The sequence below is a fragment of the Caretta caretta genome, chromosome 2, assembly GCF_965140235.1.
Source record: "Caretta caretta isolate rCarCar2 chromosome 2, rCarCar1.hap1, whole genome shotgun sequence".
Lineage (NCBI taxonomy): Eukaryota > Metazoa > Chordata > Testudines > Cheloniidae > Caretta > Caretta caretta.
The window spans coordinates 37479040-37500481 of NC_134207.1; the positions used below are offsets into that span (position 1 = coordinate 37479040).

A 21442-nucleotide genomic window follows, 5' to 3' on the forward strand; every position below is an offset into this window, starting at 1 on the left:
GGGTCTCCAAAATCTCCTCCGGCCTGCACACCTCAGGCTGTAACCACTTCCATGCGAGGTGTATGAGGTTGAATAGCTGGGACCTCAGGGGTTTGTTTTCCTGGTATTTCCACTCATGGAACATCTGGGCCCTTACCACTGCCATTACCCCTGATTGTGCTAGGATCTCTGCCTTCAGACGGGTATAGTCAGTGGCATCCATGGCAGGCAAGTCAAAGTAGGCCTTCTGGGCCTCTCCACACAAAAAAGGGGCGAGAATGCTGGCCCACGCCTCACACTGAGCAGTCCTTTCGAATGAGAGGAGATATGCCTCTACGTCATCTCCTGATGTCATCTTTGTCAGACAACCAGTGGCCCTCAGGGTTCGCGTCCCGTCAGACCCCCGGGCCTGGGTGGTGAGGATCTTCAGCTGGTCCACCACCTCTCTCAAAAGGGCACGATCTTGGGTCGCCTGGCTCATAAATAGTTGATTGGTTTCCTGCTGTAGCCGCATAGACTCCTGTTGTGCCATTGCCTGAACCTGGGTGGCCTCCTGCTGGGTTGCAGTGGCTTGTACCAAAGCTCTTACCACCTCCTCCATTGTGGTACAAAGCAAACAAACAAAAAAAATCCAAAACCCCAGTGCATTTTTTTTTAAACCTCTTTCTTCCGCCACGCTGTGAATGAAGTCCCACTCCTGACACCAGTTGTGACAAAGCTCTGTCCTTGCCTCCGTGGGTCCCGCGTTTCCTGGTGGATTTCGCTAGCCTCAGAGGCTCACTGTGACACTCCACATAACCCTTCTTTCTCTAGAGACAAGGGTCACAGTCTACTGAGCCATTTTCATCATAAGCCAGCAAGGGAGGAGAGGATATAATCATTGTGTAGATGAGATGTTAGAGAGAGTTGGACAAAACTTTGGTTTTGTAAAGACATTTTTATAACACCCTTCTGTTAAATGCTAGAGGAAGGTTGTTTTAATATGGACAAAGGATCGGATATTCATGGAGATCAAGAATTTTTGGAAGGGGATATTGACTTAAGCCTTACAGCACAACATTTAATACCTAATAGATCAGGCTGAGAACTATGTGGAATCTCTTCCCTCACATATGCTCACTGCAGGGTTCTTACACCACTCTCTGAAACACACAGCTGTGGCTTGTGTTGGAAATAGCACACTAGACTAGTAGACCACATGTTTATTCCACTGTGGAAATTCCTACTTTAAAAAAAAAAGCAGCCCTGTGATTTTGCAACTACACATTGCAACATTGTTCTGGTGTGTAGAAGCATGATCAATAAAAGAAATAAACCAAAGTGAAACTTTTTTTGATCAAATGAACAAAACAGCAAGCACTATAACTGCTGACCAACTAAATTACAATTTTCCATGTTGGCAACCCAGGGTGTGAATGATCTAAATGTTTTAAACAAATGCTTTTTAAATTGTGACAAGTCAGTGCACTTGACTACACACATTGAAAATACATGTCGTTTGCAATCGTGGGGACGGAAATCCTATTTAACTGACTCTAGTGCTGGTGAAAGTAGCCCTTTTGCTGTCTTTGCAAAGTGCAGTTATCGATCCTTACAAATGGGTACAGCAACAGTAAGCTTAGGCTAGATGCTGAAAGGCAACATCTCAGGCTCGATCCACAGTCAAGACTGAATATCGCTCCCCTCCCCAAAGCGGCTGTGGATAGCTTTTAACACCACTTCAGTTATGTTTCGGGCTCACCCTCCCTGTCCAGCGAGCATGACTGAAACAGGGCTAAACTGTCCCCACATTACAGCTGCTTGGGGCAAGGAAAGAAAAAGAGTATTCTTTCCTGCTACCCTGACGGTTGGAAAAGTCTTCAAGACATCCCAAGTCAGAGAGTAGGCCTCTTCTGGACTCGCTGTCGCCGTATTAGCTACTGGTTAGCTGGCAAACGCCACTGTAATCGCTAGCCTGCTCCACTCACAAGTATTTAAGCGTCCAGACCACCGTGGTCAGTGTCGTTAGTTAGCGCCTGTTGATGTTAGCCCCCCCCCAGACCGCAGCGGGCAGCCCGCCCCTCCCGTGCGGCAGACTCCCGTGTGGCAACGCCTTCCAGCCGCCGCCGACCTGGGCTCCCAGCGTTCCCGCGGAGACGCCGCCCGAGGCGGATGCAGAGCGGAGGCCCCGAACCCCGACCCGCCAGTGCCGGGGTCACCCTCTCGGCACAGCCCTCCAGGCAGCACTGGGGCGGACCAGCGCCCAGACGCGCCAGGCCGGAAGAAGCCTCAAGCTGCCGCCGGGAGCCGAGCACGGGTGACTGGGCCAGCCGCCCTCCCGCCAGCCATAGCGAGCCACGCCGCCGCGCCCTCTTCCTCTTCCCCTCCCCCGCGCCGGAGCGGGCACCGCGCCGCAACCCCACCCCCCACCGCTTCTCCCAGGAGCACGTGGTCTCCACGTACTTCACGTCCGACGTACTCGCGCTGTACAGACTAGCTGGCCCAATCCGCTACGACCTTACAGACACACTGCCGATGGGCCTCCCAGGCGCCAGTAAGCGCGCGCCTTGCATCGCGGTCGGTCAGTCAGCGCCCCGCCCAGCCCGGCGCGGCGCAAGGAGGAGGGGAGGGAGAAAGGAGAAGGGGCCGCTGGAAGTTAAGATGGCGGTGCGTGTGTGAGTGCGGCGCGGAGCGAGTCTCTTCCTGACGCTGCCGTCTCGGGTCCCCGCACCCCGCTCCGCGTCGCGTTGCTGCGGTGAGGGAAGGACTCTGCCTGCGGGTGCGAGCGCCCCCGCCGCCCCGGGGGAGACGCCGAGCCCCCCCCACCCCATTGTGTGCCTGGCCTCTGCCTGCCTCTGGGGGGGGGAGCGCAACATGACATCGATCCACTTCGTGGTGCACCCGCTGCCGGGCACCGAGGACCAGCTTAATGACCGGTGAGGGGAGGCCCATGTGGCTGAGGGGGACGCAAGGCGGAGAGGGGAGGGGCGCGGCCCGGCCCCCGTGTGTGAGGGGAGGGGCTGGGCCCATGTGTCTGGCGGCTGGAGCGCGGCGTGTGGCGGAGCTCTGGGAAGGGGAGGAAGCCTCGCCGTGTGGGTGTCCGCGGGGTCGGTGAAGAGTTACACTGGACACCGGGCAGAGAAGCGGGTTATCAGAGGGGTGGGTCAACTCTCTCTCCCCCTGCCCCCTCTCTGCGGGGACGGTGAGGGGAGGCGCCTAGCTGCACGGTTTAAAACATGGTCATTTCCTTATAGTCCCCGGACACCGCAGACTCTGGGTGCTGGGAGATCGTGACCTCTGCGAGTGAGTGTCTCACTCCCTTCCCCGCCTCTCTCCGCCCAGCTTTCACTGGTCAGGGGACACCGGGGTTGTACCAGGCTCCCCATCTGAGAAGTGGGTTATCATTACTCCTGAGCTGAGGCTGAGGAGGAGCAAAAAATTGTCCATATAAATCAACGATGAATTGACAGACGATGCGGTTGGGAGGTAGGGGGTGAAAATGATAGAACATACACAAGGACGGGGAGGGAAGTATAAAGTGGGATAAATATAAATGTCTGTACTGGGTTTTAGGCTTTTATTTTGAAAAGGGCTGTTCTGTAAAGTGCTGACTGTGGTAGCTCAGGCAAGGGAGAGAGACATGGAAACACATTGCATCTTTGAGTGTGGTGTTTGGAAACTTTACAATTGTATTTTAGAATATGGTGAGAAAAATGCAAGTTATGAAGAAACTAAAACAGGCCTGGGGAAGAAAGGAAACCTTTTATTTAAATGTCAAGAGGTGTGAGACATCTTAGAATTCTCTGTTGTCTTCTTCTAATCCTTATTAATAGAGTTTTCTGCAGCTAGTAAATTTCACAAATATAAAATCTTAATAGGATCTGAATTGATAAATTCTCAGCTTATATTAATTCCCTGTCAAATTGTTTGTGGTTCATAATAGAGAAGTCCTAGATTTAGTTATAGGGTGGAAATCCAAGTAATCTTCTTTCTTATCAGGCTGTATGGGCCTTTGGTTATGGACTTCCGTCCTTTGCTGCCTCCCAGGTTTGAGCATAGATCTAGGCTGCTTCCATGATCATGTCTCACTGAGTAATTTGGAGTAGGAAAAAAGAGAGTGCTGAAATGCCTCCATTAAACAACATTTGAGATTCAGGGGGCTTAATGTTTACAGTGAGGAAAGTAAGTCATTTTAAGGATCATATTTCACCCAAACTGCTTCATCTTTGACCTTAAACAGAAAGGAGAGATTTGTAGTGATAAAAGGGGGCCCTGACCTGAAGCTTGTCAGTTGGGTGTAACTTTTTTGGAGTGACCCAGTGACACATCTTACAGGACACTGTTTGTCATGTGCTTCCCAAAAGAGGCGGCATAACTACTGCTGGGAGATTGACCTCCTTCACAGTAATGCGTTCTTGTATGGCATGCAGTTGCTTCCTGCAGGAGAAGGTGAGCACTGATACAGTGCTGGGATATTTCCATTCTTTCACCTAACTTCTGGTATATGAAGATTTTTTGATCTTGAAAGAGCCAGCATGTTTTTAAAAAATATGATGAGACTGTTATTCAGCATGTAATTACGCACATTGCTCCAAGTGTATTGAAGGAATGCTCCAGGTTTTGCTTTAACACATCACCTGTCTTGTTTATTGGCTGAGCTTGTGAAGGCTAACCTGCATTTCTCTGTTTCTCAGTAATGCAGTAAGTTTTGAACACCACTTTTGATCAATTCCAAAATAACAAGAAAAGTGCTAGGGGTCAGTTGCCGGAATTCTAGTGATTTGGGGGAAAATTGGAAAAATGAGAGGGGAAAAATGGCAGATATATGGTGTCTCAGCTATCCAATTAAAAAAGCACCTCTGCAATTATTTATATATCAAACAGGTTGACGACACCCATTAATGCCTTCCAGCATAACAATATACCTGGCTCATCTCTGTGTGTCCTCCCAGCAGAGTTTAACATCTTAATACATTGAATGACTTTTTCCTCCCAGACAAGGAAAAATAACAGTGGGGGGAATAGGAGTGTGAGCACAGCCCCTGGGGGTAGGGTGAATGGGGGACACTGGAATGGGTAGGGAAAGAGGCGTTCAGTGTAGGGTACCTGCTATGGTGGAAGAGGAAAGCAGATGTGCACAGAGCCCCTCCTATGGGTGGTAGAATGGGGGATTTTGGAATGTGGGCGGACGAATGAGGAGAGCACTCTGGACCCTCTAGTGTGGGGCGATTAGGAGACCCTGGTATGGGGAGAACACAAAACCTCTGACATAGGGGGAAGGAGTAATGGGACGGTACAGAGAACTGACAGCTGGCACGAGGAGAAGATTGGGGAACTCTGGTGTGGGAAGATGGAGAATGGGAGGTATACAGACCCCTGGCAGGGAGGAGGTTGAGGGATCCTGGTGTGTTGTAGTGGTAGTATAGGAGGGTACACATAGTCCCAACGTGAGGGAGGGGTTGGAGGAAGTTGTGTGGTGCTGCTGAAAGAGATGAATGGCACAAGGGGAGCTTGTGACCTGGAATGAAGGAATTCAAGAAGCTCCCAGTATGTGCAAATGGTGTTTGCCTTTTGGTCTACAAGAATTACAAGGTGTGTGCCCCTCAGTTATCTGTACTGAATATGACCCTTCAGTCCTTCTGGCACTTCCTAAATTTATTTTACCACAGCACCAGCACCTTAAGACTTTTTTATTTAGTACAGGAAGCTTCCAAAAAATGTGGTAATTAATACATAGAAAAAAAGCTGTAAAAGTGCTATTAAGTAGTGACTTCTGTTGAATCAAGTTTCTTCTTGATCTGAGCAGAAAATTGTAAGTATCCTCTTCACAAACATAATTTTACTAGAAATGTGGTAAATGTGTATGAGAACTTGTAACACTGAATTCAAAGGGGTTCATAAATAGGGTTTGTGTGGTGGGTGTTATTCAGGAAATGCCAATTCATTTTTGTTTATAGCAGTACTACTTATCGCTGTAATGTGACAATATAACAGGGCCTAGATAGCTTTATACTTGTGATTTCACATAAATATGCATTTAGAAATTCCTGTTGAGCTGTAAGATGCTTTTCCACATCTTTTTTCCATTTTATAGAGTTTGCTTTTCTTTTTCTAGACTTGCTATTCTTTCTACCATGAATACTGTCAGCAGGCAAAGTCACTTTTCTACATCCCCACTGCAGCTTTTAATTACTTCTCGATCTGATTTTTGTGAGCAGAATTCCATTTTGACAGCCCACTGTAATACTCTGTGCAAAAAAACCCCTACATTAAGTTGGTCTCCTGAAATCATAAATGGATGAGTATCAAGTGTTTAAATTTAATATTTGGGATATATTTCCTGTTGAACCATGAGGAATTTACACATGTAACTCTCCTGTGAATCAAGATATTGGATGGTCTCAGATCTTAAAATAAGGCATTTAACCAGTGTAAATTTAGAGCAGCAGACATAATGTATGAAGGAGGCAAAGTCAATTAAAAGAGCACTGTTTTCTGAAAATGTTTTACCTCCTATTGTTACAAGTAACACCTGAAATTTGAGGAAAAATCTTTTCACTTTGTGAATTTGACTGCAGTTAGCATATAGTTTGCACTAATTTCCCCCAGCATAATTAGTCTCCTCTTTATCTGAGTAGGCATTTCACCCAATAACAGGGGAAAGGAAAGAAATGATTTTAAAGAAATGATTGTAGAACCCACAAAATTGGGAAGGGGACTTGAACAGTTGTAGTACCTGAAATTGATTTTTAATTTTTTTTTTAAAATAACTGGAGTCCACCTTGATGGTGTCCCTTAGTACTGTCTCATAGAAGTTGAAGTATTGTTAAAATAACTTATTCAAGGTATTCAGTAGTTGTCTAGAAGCTGTTTATTCTGGAGAAAACAAAGTACAAGATGGTGTTTAAAAGGAAGGCAATATGTGGGGCTCGTATTAGGATTCATTTTTTGAAACGATTAACTGATTTGCTCATCTTTCTTTAGGATGAATTGAACTAATGAAGTTTTTCCAGAGCAGTAGTGTATTTGTTAGAAAAATAGGTGACTTGGAGATTTTCCCCAAACAATTTCTCCTCTGCAGACCAAATAGAATAAATTTAAATTCAAGATGCAGTCTGCAACTTGATGATCTAGAAATTTTCTTTCTGCAGAGTACAGGTGACACAATAGTTTATGGCTTTAATTTTTAAAACAGAAGTGCCTAGCTACTGAGACAGTTGGCAGTAAAGATATTAATATACTTGGGGTATCCCTTTGCTTTGTAGCGTTTTAATGTGTCCGGGGCTGGACACCATGGATGCAGTGTGTACCTCCATGGAGTATGGCTCCACAGGCGCTCCTTCGCTGATGCAGAAAGGGTATCTGGGGAGAGGCAGGGAACTGGTGGGTCCATGACCTCTAATTAGCCTTTTACCCATTGTAACTTTCTTGTGTAGACAAGACTTTAGTTACAAGTCAGTTGTGTTGGGATTTTGTTTTGAAGGACTTAGTCTCTTAAATGCATATGGGATTAAAACTTAATCCAGAAGTTTTAATGGGAATGACATGTCTGCCTCCTGTAATAAGTTACGATAAAACATCGAGGGTCTACTGTATTTAAAAGATATGAACACCAGAGTTACGGATTTACCAGTCTACCAGACACCCTGTGAAACCTGAAGTCCTCAATGAGGCAGCAGTGCAGACCAAAAAAAGCAAATAATGTACTGTGTTGGGGCTGCAGCCGCAGGGTGTGTGTTTGGGGTCAGGGCTACAGGCAGAGGTGGGGCTTGTGGCTTCTGACCATTGGGAGCAGTGGGGCTCAGGGCTGTAGACCGGGGTGGAGTGTTGGGGCTTGGGGCTTTTGCCCCACGGATCTGCTCCCGGTTTCAGTGTGGGGTTGAGGGGACCAATGCCAGGGATGGATTCTGTGTGTCGGTGGGGGTGTGGGTGGGGAGCACGTGCTGGGGATCGGCGCTTCAGCCCTGCAGCTCCTCTCCTGGTTTTAGCCGGGGGTGGGGGTGGAGGGCGCTGGGGATTGGGGCTTTAGCTACAAGGGGAGTGCTGGTTTCAGCCCCAGTGCTCCCCCCCTCCCCCCGCTCATAGCTAACACCCGAAACTGGGAGCAGAAGGCTGAAACCCTGATCCTGCTGCCCTCTGCGGGGCTGAAACCAGAATGGAGCAGCGGAGCTGAAGCCTCAAGCTCCAGCGCTTCCCCCCCCCCCCCCAGATCTAAAGCAGTGATGCTCCAGTGGCGCCCCCCCCCCCCCCCGATCTAAAGCCTGGGAGTCCTGGCGGCCCCTAGAGTCAGGAGCTGCAGCCCGAACTCCTCCGCTGAAGTCCGTAACATCTTGTTCAGAGTTGCAGACCATTTCAGAGTTACGGACAACCTCCATTCCCGAGGTAACTCTGAGGTTTTACTGTATCTATTTATTGTCTTGAGGAAAGTATCAGTATCTGAAAAGCTTAGTCTTAGAACAATCCCCTCCTTTGAAAAAACAAATTAGAAATTTGTTTAAAACTCCTCATAATGCTGCTGTTAGAAGATCAAGGATATTGATTTCTTAGACTGCTGTATGTTGTGAAAGCTAACCAATACGGTGTGATGACGTGGGATGGTAAACTTTTATTTACAATACTTCATACACATTTTTAGGTATTGGCCATTGATTGTAGCTTATGTTTCTAGGCAGTAAACAATAAAACTTGTATGCCCCTGTCTGTAACAGACCCAAGTTTGTATGCAATTGATTATATAAGGATTAATTTAATACTAATAATCACTTTCTGGAAACAGAGCTATCTTTGCATACCTGTAGAATTTTTTTCCTTTACCAGTCTTTGTTGCCAGAATCCACCATTTTATCCCAAAAGGTTTAACAGTACTTAATTACAAACAACTGCATAATAGAACTATTTTTTGAAGATAAGATAAAAATTGTTGAAATGCTGTAATGGTTTGTACACCTCTTTCCCAATATAATGCTGTCTTCGGGAGCCAAAAAATCTTACCGCGTTATTGGTGAAAACGCGTTATATCGAACTTGCTTTGATCCACCAGAGTGTGCAGCCCCCCCGCACCCCTCCCCCCTGGAGCGCTGCTTTACTGCATTATATCCAAATTCATGTTCTGTTGGGTCACATTATATCGGGGTAGAAGGAATTCTCGAGTTCTTTCATAGGGTAAACTGTGTTTTAATAGAGATACTCCTGTCGATCATCTCCTCATCCATTCATGATTACACAATGTCTCTGGCAACTACAGCAATTTCTGACTTAGAAAATATTCAGTATATTTGTAGTTCTCCCTAATGCAATTTAGGAGGTGGAGATAAGAAGCCATATGACCACCAGCTCTTCAGACTGCTAATGGTCTGCAGGCAGCAGTATGCAAACCTTTGTACTATAAAGACTTTTCTGTACCAGTTGAGATCTTTGGTCTGTGTAGCACAGTATCCTGTCTATGATAGTGGTCAAACAGTACCAGATACTCCAGAAGAAAGTTACAAGAATCTCTATAATGTAAAATTGTGGAATAGCCTGCCAATAGGAGACGTTTTGTCCAAACTCCAAGCTGTTAGTGCTGTGGTTTTCAACATTTTTTCATTTGTGGATCCCTAGAAAATGTTGAATGAGGTGCCGGACCTCTTTGGAAATCTTAAACATAGTCTGCGGACCCCCTAGAGGTCCAGGGACCACAGGTAGAAAGCAATTGTTGACTTATGCACTGATGAATTAGGGCTTATGTTGTTTGTTTGTTTTTTTTTATTTTAAGGGTAAGTCATGTAGCAAGTTCACCAACTTCTCGGTTTTAGCTGCTATTGGCTATATTCTTGAGAGTCCACTGTAGTTAAAATACTCAGAAAGCTCTGTCTGCACTTTCTTAGTTCTGTAGTCGCAAAATTTACTATGTAAAGGACTTTTATAGAAGCTCAGGGCTTTTCCATACTTACATTTTATAGCGCTCTAACTTGCTGGCTCAGGAGAATGAATAATCACCCCCCTGAGCGCAGCAAGAGCATAGTGTGGACAGGCTCTAAGCGCTGGGAGCGCTGCTCCCAGCGCTCGGAGCTATTCCCCTCGTGGAGGTGGGTTACCAGTGCATGACCACACTCTCGCTTCTAAGCGCTGCCGTGGGAGTGCTCCAGCGGCAGCACTTCGAAGTTTCTAGTGTAGACATAGCCTCAGACTGCAAAAATAAATAAATTTTTAATTGACACTTGTCCATGGACAACTTGGTTCTCTAGTTCAGTTGTCAAATAAGTATGGTTGATGCAACTTTTCTGCAGTCATGTTAGCACTTGGGTTGTTAAAGATTTTTTTTAAAGTGAAATTGCATTGTATGCATACTTTGTGTACTTTCCTCAAGGACAAACTTCTAATCTGATGTTCATATACAAACTGAATTCTTTTTCTGAGTGGCATCTCAAACCTGAGATTGAAAATGGGAATGAAGGGTTTGGGGGGAGAAGGCCTATTCTTAAATGTCAGTAGTAATAGGCTCTGCTCAGCCACTGCACCCCAAACTTGATTTCGAGGACAGCAAATGCATAATTGGCTATGCATACACTTCCCAAAGTGTGGTCTAAGGTGCAAGTAGCTGAGCAGAGCCAGCGGAAGAGTTTATCTGGGTAGCAGGCTGGTCACACACATTCTCCAATCCCTTGTCCTCCTTCCCCTCCATCCTCCAGTTTTAGGATTGCCTTTGGGATCAGACTTTGTGTTTACTAGTCTTGCTAGATTAGCCCAATGGATTGAGATTATATTGGCCACATCTTGAGGATAGATACGTAAATCAGAAAAATACTCAGATTTTGATCATATACAAAAGTAGGATTTTTGTGACTAGTACAGATATTTTTGCAATGTTTTAATTCATTGTAAAACTTAACCTATAACCAACTAATCACGTATACTAATGTGGTTAGTTTCAACATACTAAGTATATTGTCATACGTTAAAATAATTCCTGATGACAGTTGCTTTAGTTGCCATACTGAATGAATTTGTAATATGATAAATTTGGTGCCATAAATCCACAAGTTAGGCTTAAGACAGATTTTGTGTGTGATCATATGTTCTTAGTAACTAGAAAGACTATTTAGAGGGATAGAGTAGATACAAAAATGAAAGAAATTTGTACATAAATGTAAACTATACATTGCTTCACCCAAACAGTATACTTAAATACTACAGTTTTCCAGTGTGTTGCAGCTATACTTATTTTTACAATTATGACTTTGTAATTATAATATTGTCTTAAATGTGGGGCATGTGTATTATATATATCACAGATGGGGGTTCAGGGTAACTGACAGAATGCTCATCTTTTATAGTGGTTGCACTCTTAGCATCCTCGGTAGTTAAGTTTGCAAAACATTTCTGTTATAGCCTATTCTTATCACCGCACCACATATCAGCTCTACAGCCTCCTTGCCCCTTAGAATGGTTTAAATTGCACAGAATATTTTAAAAAACCATGTCAGAGACTCCATGAAGTCTCTCTTGCAGGAGACTTCTTACATGGAAAGCAATCAGGCTGAGAATCTCAAAGAGATTTACCCCATGGACTTTAGTGGAAGTTAGTCTAAATACCGGTGAGGATCTGGGTGTCATATACTACAGTGATGGGCAGTAGAATAAAACTTAGGTAGGTAGAATGAATAGATTGGGGGACTGTCTGGGGACAAGAAGATGGAAGTTGCGGCAACAAACAACTAAGGCAAAGACTGCCTTTTAACAAGTTTGAGAAGTGTGCAGTTCAAATTGTACATGTATCTGCATTGTGTCTAACCTGGAGCAATACCCCTCTCAAATGAAGAGTCTGTGGTCATTAAGCAATTTTGAAATAATTCATTAAAGCAATGGCTCACCTGCATACCAAGTATCCACTCTTTCCCCCCGCCATCCTTTTTTTGGCAGAACCTTTTAAGTTGGAGAAATATTTTCCCGGCACCATCCCACTGATTCAGAAGACAGATAACAGGATTTTGTTGCACAAAAAACCTACTTTCTGAGATAAAACATGGAAAATTTCTGAAAGTTGTGAATATGTGAGAAGCACCTCTATTCATAATGATTGTTTTAAACTGGTCATTTGTAAGCTTATACAAGAGCATAGATAAATAAATATGTAGTTGGCTTTATCACTATTCATGCATTTTTGAATTGTAAGACAACTAGGTCCTGTATGTGGCAGGATGATGTCTGTTACATGTTTGAAATGCTGATCTATAAAGACACAATCAAAAAGTGGGAAAGGAGATGCAAGATACAAGCGTAGTGCTCAGGATGGTGATTAACTATTCCAAAACAAAATCAGGATCTGAAGGATTGTTTATTTAATCTTGAAGTTTTTCTCATTTTTGCTTCTTTGAGTGGCTTCTATGTGAAAACCACAGGTTGTAGAACCTAAACCACATAGGATATGACATTCACCTTCAAAAGAAGTGACACTAAAGATTTGTAACACAGTTTGAAAAATGTTGCTGAAGAGCTAAATCTGTTTACTCAAAGTCCATACTACAAATGTACCTCCAACCCATCTGAGATTCAAACATAGCACTTGTTGGGGAAGTTGTGAGGCTTATTAAGATGTAGTTCCTCAATCCTGCTGACCAGCCCCATCTTTTGTATCCTCCATCGGTGGCTAATGTTTACTAAGGTCCTGATGCTGCAGTTGGATGTACATAAGTTCAATAAACTGCCTGTGTGGGAATCTAATTGCAGAGCAGAACTTAAATATGGAGTTTGCCTTTACCATGCCTGTTGAGAAACATAAGTCTTTTAGCAAAGCAGAACTGTCTCAATTCTGCATTTCATTCTGTTGCTGCTGGTCCCCGTTTGCCCAGGGAACTTTCCTACTGATGAATGAGAGAGTGCTCTCCCCCCAGCCCTTCTCCTGCCAAGTCTAGATAATTAAATCTTAAGACAGGACAGGCTGTACATCTTAGGTGTGTTGGGGCTTGAGGAGAAATGCTTCAAATGCAAACAGTTTGTGCATTTATCAACACTACTACACAATTAATCTTATTGCAGTTACAAAATGGGCCTTTGATTAAGATAATGGTATATTTTGCATGCATTGTCTTTCTCTGTACTTATTAGTTTGATAGATGTGGATTGGGACAAGATTGTTATTCAAAAACCCCCACCAAAACTATGTTGTAAAATGGCTCCTAAGGATTTCTTTGTAGATTTAAAAATAATTGAGGAAATTAATTACGTTAGTTTGTTCGTTTTTCCAGGTTTTTGGTTCAGGCTCTCCCCATGCCCTATTGCTCCAGCTCCCTTCTCCTGACAGAAATGATCTTTCCAAAGTGTCTTCTGCCCCTCCTCTTCCAGTTGGTTTTCTCATTTCATTTTGTATTTTTCAAAAACATTTTACATTGGGAATAGGTTAATGCTCCCAAATGCCTTTTTATTTATTTATTTTTTTAAAGGCTGGTCAAACTGTAGGAGGAGTGCAGTGAGAACCTGCAACTGCAAGTTTTAAAAGACAACTGCAATGAATTAGTTGTAATACCATACATAGATAAAATGGTTTTACTAAAGAATACCAGTTACAAAGGGAGTTTTCAAAATGTTTTGCTGTTTTTAATACCTCTTTGCTGAGTCAACAGAAGCAATTGATCACTGCTGTTTTACTGTGTTACTGCTGTGTGACGTTCAGTTTTGCTGATTTAGTTTGTGACAATAGAATTGTAACTTAGCAGATGGAAGCATGAAGGTGGGAGACTTTCATAATTTCTCAATTTATCTTTTAATACAAAATATTGTGTAGAAAAACACACATGCACAAGCTGTTTGCTGCTCTTTACTCAAAGCAGCCAGTACTAGCCACAGCCGAAGATGTGGGTAATTTAGGACCATTATTACTGTATTCCAGTAGTGCTTTAATGTAAAACAGACTTCTTCGTCACTTCCCAGGACACTAGCCTTGGCAGCCTCCCTTCCAAATGGGAATCAGCAGTAATAGCCAGGAGGATCCTGCATTGCCTCTTAATATCATTCACTCAGCTCAAACTTAGACTCTGGATTTCTTTTTTCATGTGCTGTATTGCTAGTAGTTGTTAGTCTCTTCATCTTGAACCTCTCCTGCTGCAGCATCTCTTCCTCTGCCTAATCTAATTCTCCCTGCTTATTATTTTGCTTGCCATCTTCTCTCTTCCCCCTCAGTTTCCCTTGCACTTTATCCACTCCTGCTTCAACAGTTCTTTCCGATCCCACCTCCTTCCCCCCCACTAGCCTGTGGAATGAAACACATTTTTCCTATCCAGCTGGAATGGTACTCTCTCAAAATATCCTTAAACCTAAAATGAAGTTCTTGTCATAAAAATAGATGACAAAAACCATAAAACGTCGGGGAGAAGGATATAACATATAAAAAAATCATCAGAGTGATAGTAGGTCCAAGTCTTTGTTCAGTTTTTATATATATAAAAATTTATGCTTGTCATTGCCCTGACTACTTATATGCTATATATCCCTTTCACACACATTTTATATCTCTTGTCTTTTTGTAAGTTCTTTGAGACCGAAGTTGTCTTTCTGTATGTTTCTCCAAACTTAGTGCAATGAGGCCCTGCTGCTGGTTGGGAGTGATCAGACTAAACAAATAATTTAATTGGATTTTAGTATTAAACTTCACCCCCTTGCAGTTTGACACTACGTAATATGTACAAATAAGTGTCTGTGTTGCACTAAATTTTCTAATAACTTATCTTAATACAATCATCAAAATGCTTAGCCACCTTCATGCATTTACCTGAGTGGCACTTCCTTGGTCACAAGCTATTGGCCTGATTCAGCCACCATTAAAGTCAATGAGTCTTGCTATTTATTTAGGTAAGAGGACGATCTGGCCCCATAACAAACAGGTAAAATGAAGATTTCCTACAAATTATTTAAAAATTGTTCAATTTTTACAACTAGATTAAAATTTTAAATCACCCTTCATAGGTGACATGCAAAATTGTCTTCTCTATTTTGTGTAAAGTTCCTGAAAACTTAACCCCCACCTCAAAGAAGACCCCAAAACCTGCTGCTTGTTCTTTTGAAATACCAAAAATATCAAGTCTCTGCTTCCCGGATTTTGCTGCACTCATAGATTTGAAATATGGATTACGAGCTTTCTCATCCCGTAATATTAAGGGGTTGAAGATGTCAAATCTTTGACACTTTTCTCTAGTGTTTCTTAACTGTTATCCAAACACATGTTTTAAACATTTCAAATAATAATAGCTTCCCCTCTCAGATTTCATTTATATTGTGTCCGATTTCTTATTCATAACAATTGCCTGTAGAGTCTTCCAGGTTAAAGAGGGTAGACAAAAATCTGAATTTCTAATGGAAAAAAAATTACCTCTCCCCAAATTTCAGGCTTTCTTTATACTGCATAAAGAAGCAAAGTATGGGGACCTTTTCTTCCACCCTGACCTTTCTTGGTCACCTTTTAAAAAGTACTTTAAAGAAAAAATTGTTTTTGCTTTTATTCAGTGGTATAATGGCAGAAGTTTTTTTTTTGTTTTGTTTTGTTTTTTAGAGGCTCCCTCTTTTTACTTCCTACTGGACACATAGTGGTCCATCTCATTTGTATATTTTTTTTCCTTTGGATTACTTATATAGCATTTCGTAGGCTTTGCTGTCAGGACTGTTTCACCCACTTCTGAAATGTGCCCATCTGTAGGATAGAACTCTGGAGCTATTTAACAGTACATAGAAATGTTGCAAAGAATTTTAAGGTATCCAATACCGTATTTTGTTACGGTGGGAAAATAGGTAGCCAGAATGTAATGTGATCAGAACAGTCCCACTCCTGCAAAAAGTTATTGTTCCCAGGAGTGACCAGTACCTCAGTTTTTAATATCTGCTGAAAAACTGCACCTCTGTGCAGGGCCAGTGATTCAGTCAAAGCAGGTTGAGACAGCTTATATCTGCCAAGATTGCTACCCTAAACAGTATGGCTTCAGGCACAATATGAAGCAAGAGCTATATAGTGTGATGCTTAATGAGTTTCTCGGCAAAAAACCAGAAGGCTGGATAGACTGTGGGGGAAGCACCTGGAAATGTTGTGGCTGCTGTACTGGTAGATGAAGAGGGGAAATAATCAGTTTTTGGGAAATGCAGGCAAAGTAGTACAGTGACCTATTCATCCTAGAGGCTGACTGGCTTTTCAGTTTTGAGTCATTCAGCCTGAAATCCCACTTCTGATAAAAGTATGGCTGCTTGTTTTTGTGGCCCAGCACTGTCTCCTAAACAGTTTTCCCCTCTGTTTCCCTCCTAAAACAAGGTTGCAATATCTGGTGATATATAAAACAGAAAATGATTTTTGTTAAACATTCTATATTTAGATGATGCAGTTTTACCATTAGCAATTGAAAGAGATTTTAGTTATACAATCAAGGCACTATGTAGCCTGTAGCTTCCCAAATGCACGTTATGCAACAAGTCTCCCTCATTCCTGCAGCATAACAATACTGGCTGTTGTATTTTGGCTGCATTTTAAAGCAAATTAAAAATGTGAGACTTACTGAATTATTTTCAAATGTAATATTGCAGTTAGAACAATGGTCCGTAGGTTTAATTTGATAAATTTAACTTTGGACTGTTCTTACATTGATCATCTATGTGCTGCTGTGTTTTGTATTCACAATTGTATTATTGTATTTGTAAGTTAGGAAGACTAGAGGCTTTTGCACCTGCTTTTGGTGTTGAGAAAGTGGAGTTGAGGTGGTTAATTTTGGATTTGGAGGATTTTGCTCATCCGAAAAGTAGAACTGACTTTTCGTCCTATACTATTTCAGAACGTACCTTTAAGATAATATTGTTGGACTGGATTATAGGTCAATACACAACCATATATATGATCCAGAAGAGGATGTGATGTCTCCCATTTAATGATTGTGAGTGTGTATAGGCTGCTGTTCTGTCTCCCTAGCCTTGGAATGATTAAATGCCATGCCCAGGGTCTGGTCAGTCCCTTTTTTTAGGCACCATTTATTCATTGCACTGACAATCTTTAGCAAACACCAAAAGTAAAACAGTTCAGCATAAATCCAATAGCTGCCTTTCCCCTGACCCGGGGCTTTCTTTCCAGAGCTTCGCTACTCCTGGCAGCACTTTCCGAGTTCTCCTATAGAGTATCTGCATGGCAGTTCACCTTCTCCAGGGCCTGCCCCTGGAACTAGCCTGCTTTCTGTGGGTCCCCCTTCTCAGGGCTTGTCTACGCTACCACGCCGGGTCAATCTAAGATACGCAACTTCAGCTACGTGAATAGAGTAGCTGAAGTCGATGTACTTGGATCTACTTACCGCGGTGTCTTCACTGTGGTAAGTTGACAGCTGAGATTCTCCCGTCGACTCTGCTTGTGCTTCTCGTTTTGGTGGAGTACCGGAGTTGACGGGAGAGCGCTCAGCGGTTGATTTATCATGTCTATACTAGACATGATAAATCGACCCACCTCTGGATCGATTGCTGCCAGCCGATCCGGCGGGTAGTGTAGACAAGCCCTGAGAGTGAGCTCTTTCAGCCTTTATAGGAATCAGATGCTCATCAGGCAGTCACCTGACCCATTCCTAGCTTGGTCTGATGATGCCTTCTCTGCCAGGCCCAATCATCTATTCTAAAAGAACTGTGCCTCAGAACTGTACAGGCTTACCTCAGGCTCCCCAGCCCCTAAAGGGGAATACCACCTCGTTATAGAGTGCCTGTGAAAAGCCAACCAAATGTGTCGAAACCACCATGCTTGCAGGACCAGTCCTCTCAAGATCATCTTCTAGCTTGAAGAATGTGATCTGCAAATCCACTGCCCTCTCGCTGTTTAAAAACCCAAGTTGCAGTGGGGGAGGTTTAGGTTGGATATTAGGAAAAACTTTTTCACTAGGAGGGTGGTGAAACACTGGAATGCGTTACCTAGGGAGGTGGTAGAATCTCCTTCCTTAGAAGTTTTTAAGGTCAGGCTTGACAAAGCCCTGGCTGGGATGATTTAGTTGGGGATTGGTCCTGCTTTGAGCAGGGGGTTGGGCTAGATGACCTCCTGAGGTCCCTTCCAACCCTGATATTCTGTGATTCTATGGATACACACTTATGCTGTAGGCTAGAAGAAAGTAGCTGAACAAATCATTTGCTAATTTATCGGGGGGGGGGGGAACCTCTCCGTTTGCATATACCCTATGCTATGCACTAGGCTTTGCTGAGTATCCACATTGCCTTACTGATGTTACCTTTGTCTGTTCTTGCTCATACCTTTCATCAAGGTGTTTTGTTACCCTCCTTATTGCATCATGTCCTAAAGTAGTTTGTAAGTTTCACAAGATATGGGTTTTAGTACATTTTGGAATTATGTTAAAATAATCCATAAACATGCCCTTGCCTACCAAAGACTTAGGTGTGGATGTGAAAAAATTGGATATGTTACATAATTCCCTATTACTGGAACTTCAAAGTGTATCTGCAGGTGGCTCCTGGCTTCTGAGGTTTCTCTCACACATTTAGCTCCAGGCCACCAGGCTCCATATGTCACAAGTACACTGCTTGACATTCAGACTGCTGGGGATAGCTGTAGTCCTCAGTAACTTATTCAATTCTTTGCACCCATGTCACCTCCAGAAAGTGGGGGGAGACTTGAAAATCTGGTCCTTCCCTGAACCGGTATCTTGTTTCCCTGTGGCACTGTAGCACACTCATAATTGAAAACTGCATGTGTACTCTATTGGAGGAGATCTTGAAAAGCCTGCTTTTCCCTAAACCAGTTGCCACTGTGTTCTTGTTACTAACAGCACTCTACTACTGAGGCTCACTGACTACTGTGAAGGAAGGGATGCCATCTGATGGAATAAGGTTTTATATTGACTATAGATCTGTAAAGATTGTTTTATTTAGTGTAGTATGTTCGGATGTTGATCTAAGTGATAATCTTATCTATTTTCCCTTTTGGGAAATAATTTCTGTGCTGTGTGCTAAAGAAAAGGTGGAGTCAGAAAGTTAAATAGTCTGTCAAGTATACCACATAAGTACCTGTGCAGTTCTAAAAGTCTCCATTATGTTCAGGGACCAACTTTATGCCTTGTGTTTTTGACTTCAGTGTGGGTTGAACCAAGGATGAATTTGGTTCAAGGTGCTGTCACTTTCATAAGCCCTCTTCCTGGATTGTTCTCTTTGAGCAGGGGTATCAAACATACAACCCACATAATGTATTTATTGGCCTACATGACATTCATATTCTCTATCATCTAAGCTTTCATTTACCCCCCCTTCCCCCAGTCTCTATCCCTACTTTCTACAGAGAGAACCTTCCAAATGTGAACTAAGTACAACTGATGCTTTGATGTTGGCCTAATTCTGCGGCTAGCTTGAAGCCATGACTTAAAGGTGTGAGCTGCTTCCCCCTTCCCGTAAGTTCATATTCATTCATATTAAAGCCCAGTAATGACACTTCAGGTTTTTTTCAGAGTGCTTAGTATTTTATATGTTCAAAGCACAGCTCCTGTTGACCTAAGTTGCAACTGTGAGTGCTCAGCACTTCTGCAAATCTGGCCCCAGGTGTCTCATGTTGGGCATCTAGAAAATGAGGAGTGCACAGTTAGTGATTCCCCCATGAAAAGTTTGGGTTAAGTGTGAGTGACTTGGCCAGAGTCACATAGGAACTCTGTAGCGGGGGCAGGGTTAGAATCCAGTTCTACAGTGTGATGTTCAAATTCCTTAACAGTGAGGCAGTCCTATTTCCTCCTGCTGTCTCTTGCCTCATTCGCTACCCACCTTCAAACTTCTGCAACGAGTGAGGCAGGGGGTCCTACAGAAACAGTGTCATTCACTACACAACTCTGATTCATTCCCAAAGTGTTGTCCATACTGTGCACTAAACGAGGCAGGGGTCCTGGGGAAAATAAGTATGTGATCATATGCTTAAAGGCTATATATATCATGATGCCTATGCACAAGGAGGTTGAATTAAGGTTGCATGGGCAACCTTAATTTTGGGATTTCCTAACTTTCAAACAATTGGCTTAGCAATCTTAACATTCTTTTAATGTTAGGTTTTTAAATATAATTTCCTAGCTTTTTTTATATGTTAACATTTTTAAAAAAAACACCGTCATATGGAACAATAGTGATCTTAGGTCATCAGCAGGTTTGGGATCTTAAGATCCCCAGTACAGTCCTCTATCTCTTCTTGATCATATGGTGTAAGTGGTAGTGGTAGAGGCCATGTGGACTTCTACTAGAGGGGGATAGAGGCACATACTTTGCTGGTGGGTATCACAGCTATTTGCTGACGTCAGAGGAATGTTGAGACTTGGTAAGAATTGATTCAATTCCAGGTTCCAGAGGTGACTGTTTTGTAGTATTTATAGACCCATGTGCCCACAGCCTGTCTGCCTCTTCTGTGCAACCTATCTACCTCTTGACTATGTGTCCTCCCTGCTTCTAGCCAACCAGTCCATCCTGTCTCTTGCTCCGATTTCCTGTTCCATTTTGCACCCTTGTTTGTGTCCCAACACCCTCCCCTCTGCATCTGTACAACCTCTTTACCCGCCTCCTTTCCTGCTCTGCTCTTCTCCTGCTCTGCTCTTCTCCATCCAATAGATTCTATACACTCTCCTTCCACCACCTTCCAAATTCCTCACCTCTCTGCATTCCAATCAGCCTGTTTCTCTTGTGTTCCAATTTCTAGCATCCAAGCAGAATGGAAGAAAAGGAGAAACAGTCTTCCTGCTCTCAGTGCCATTTTCTGAAACCACAGCAGCCTAGAATAGCAATTGTAGGGAATGTCCTGCTTTGTCCCTGCAGGATTGGAGCACACTTAGTTCAGATGGACTCCTCAGAATTTTCATAAGAACATAAGCATGGCCATGATTCATCTAGCCCAGTATCTTGTCTTTCAACAGTGGTCAATACCAGTTGCTTGAGAGGGATTGAACAATGCGGGCAATCATAGAATGATCCATCCCTGGACATCCACACTTTTAGCTTCTGGCAATTAGAGGCTAGGGACACCCAGGGCATAGAGTTGCATCCCTGACCATCTTGGCTAATAGTCATTGATGGACCTAACTTCCAGAAACTTACCTCATTCTTTTTTGAACCCACTTATACTTTTGGCCTTCATAACATCCCCTGGCAATGAGTTTTACAGGTGGACTGTGTGTTGTGTGAAGAAGTTCTTCCTTTTGTTTGTTTTAAACCTGCTGCCTATTAATTTCATTGAGTGATTCCTGGTTCTTGTTTTATGTGAAGGAGTAAATAACACTTCCTTATTCAGAAAAGGAGTACTTGTGGCACCTTAGAGACTAACCAGTTTATTTGAGCATGAGCTTTCGTGAGCTACACGAAAGTGAGCTGTAGCTCACGAAAGCTCATGCTCAAATAAATTGGTTAGTCTCTAAGGTGCCACAAGTACTCCTTTTCTTTTTGCGAATACAGACTAACACGGCTGTTACTCTGAAACTTCCTTATTCACTTTCTCCCCACCAGTCACAATTTCGTAGACTCTATCATATCCCGT

At 43.2% G+C, this 21442-nt stretch overlaps 1 protein-coding gene across 1 annotated transcript in view; it reads left to right on the plus strand.

The window, feature by feature from the left end:
- The first annotated feature begins 2586 nt into the window (after positions 1–2586).
- The window catches only part of UBR5 (ubiquitin protein ligase E3 component n-recognin 5), a 140810-nt gene continuing 121954 nt past the window's right edge, over positions 2587–21442 (plus strand). The window contains exon 1 of the mRNA XM_048841402.2: positions 2587–2894. Coding sequence (XP_048697359.1) covers positions 2833–2894 — 62 coding nt within the window. The 5' untranslated portion in view covers positions 2587–2832. The remainder of the gene's footprint in view (positions 2895–21442) is intronic.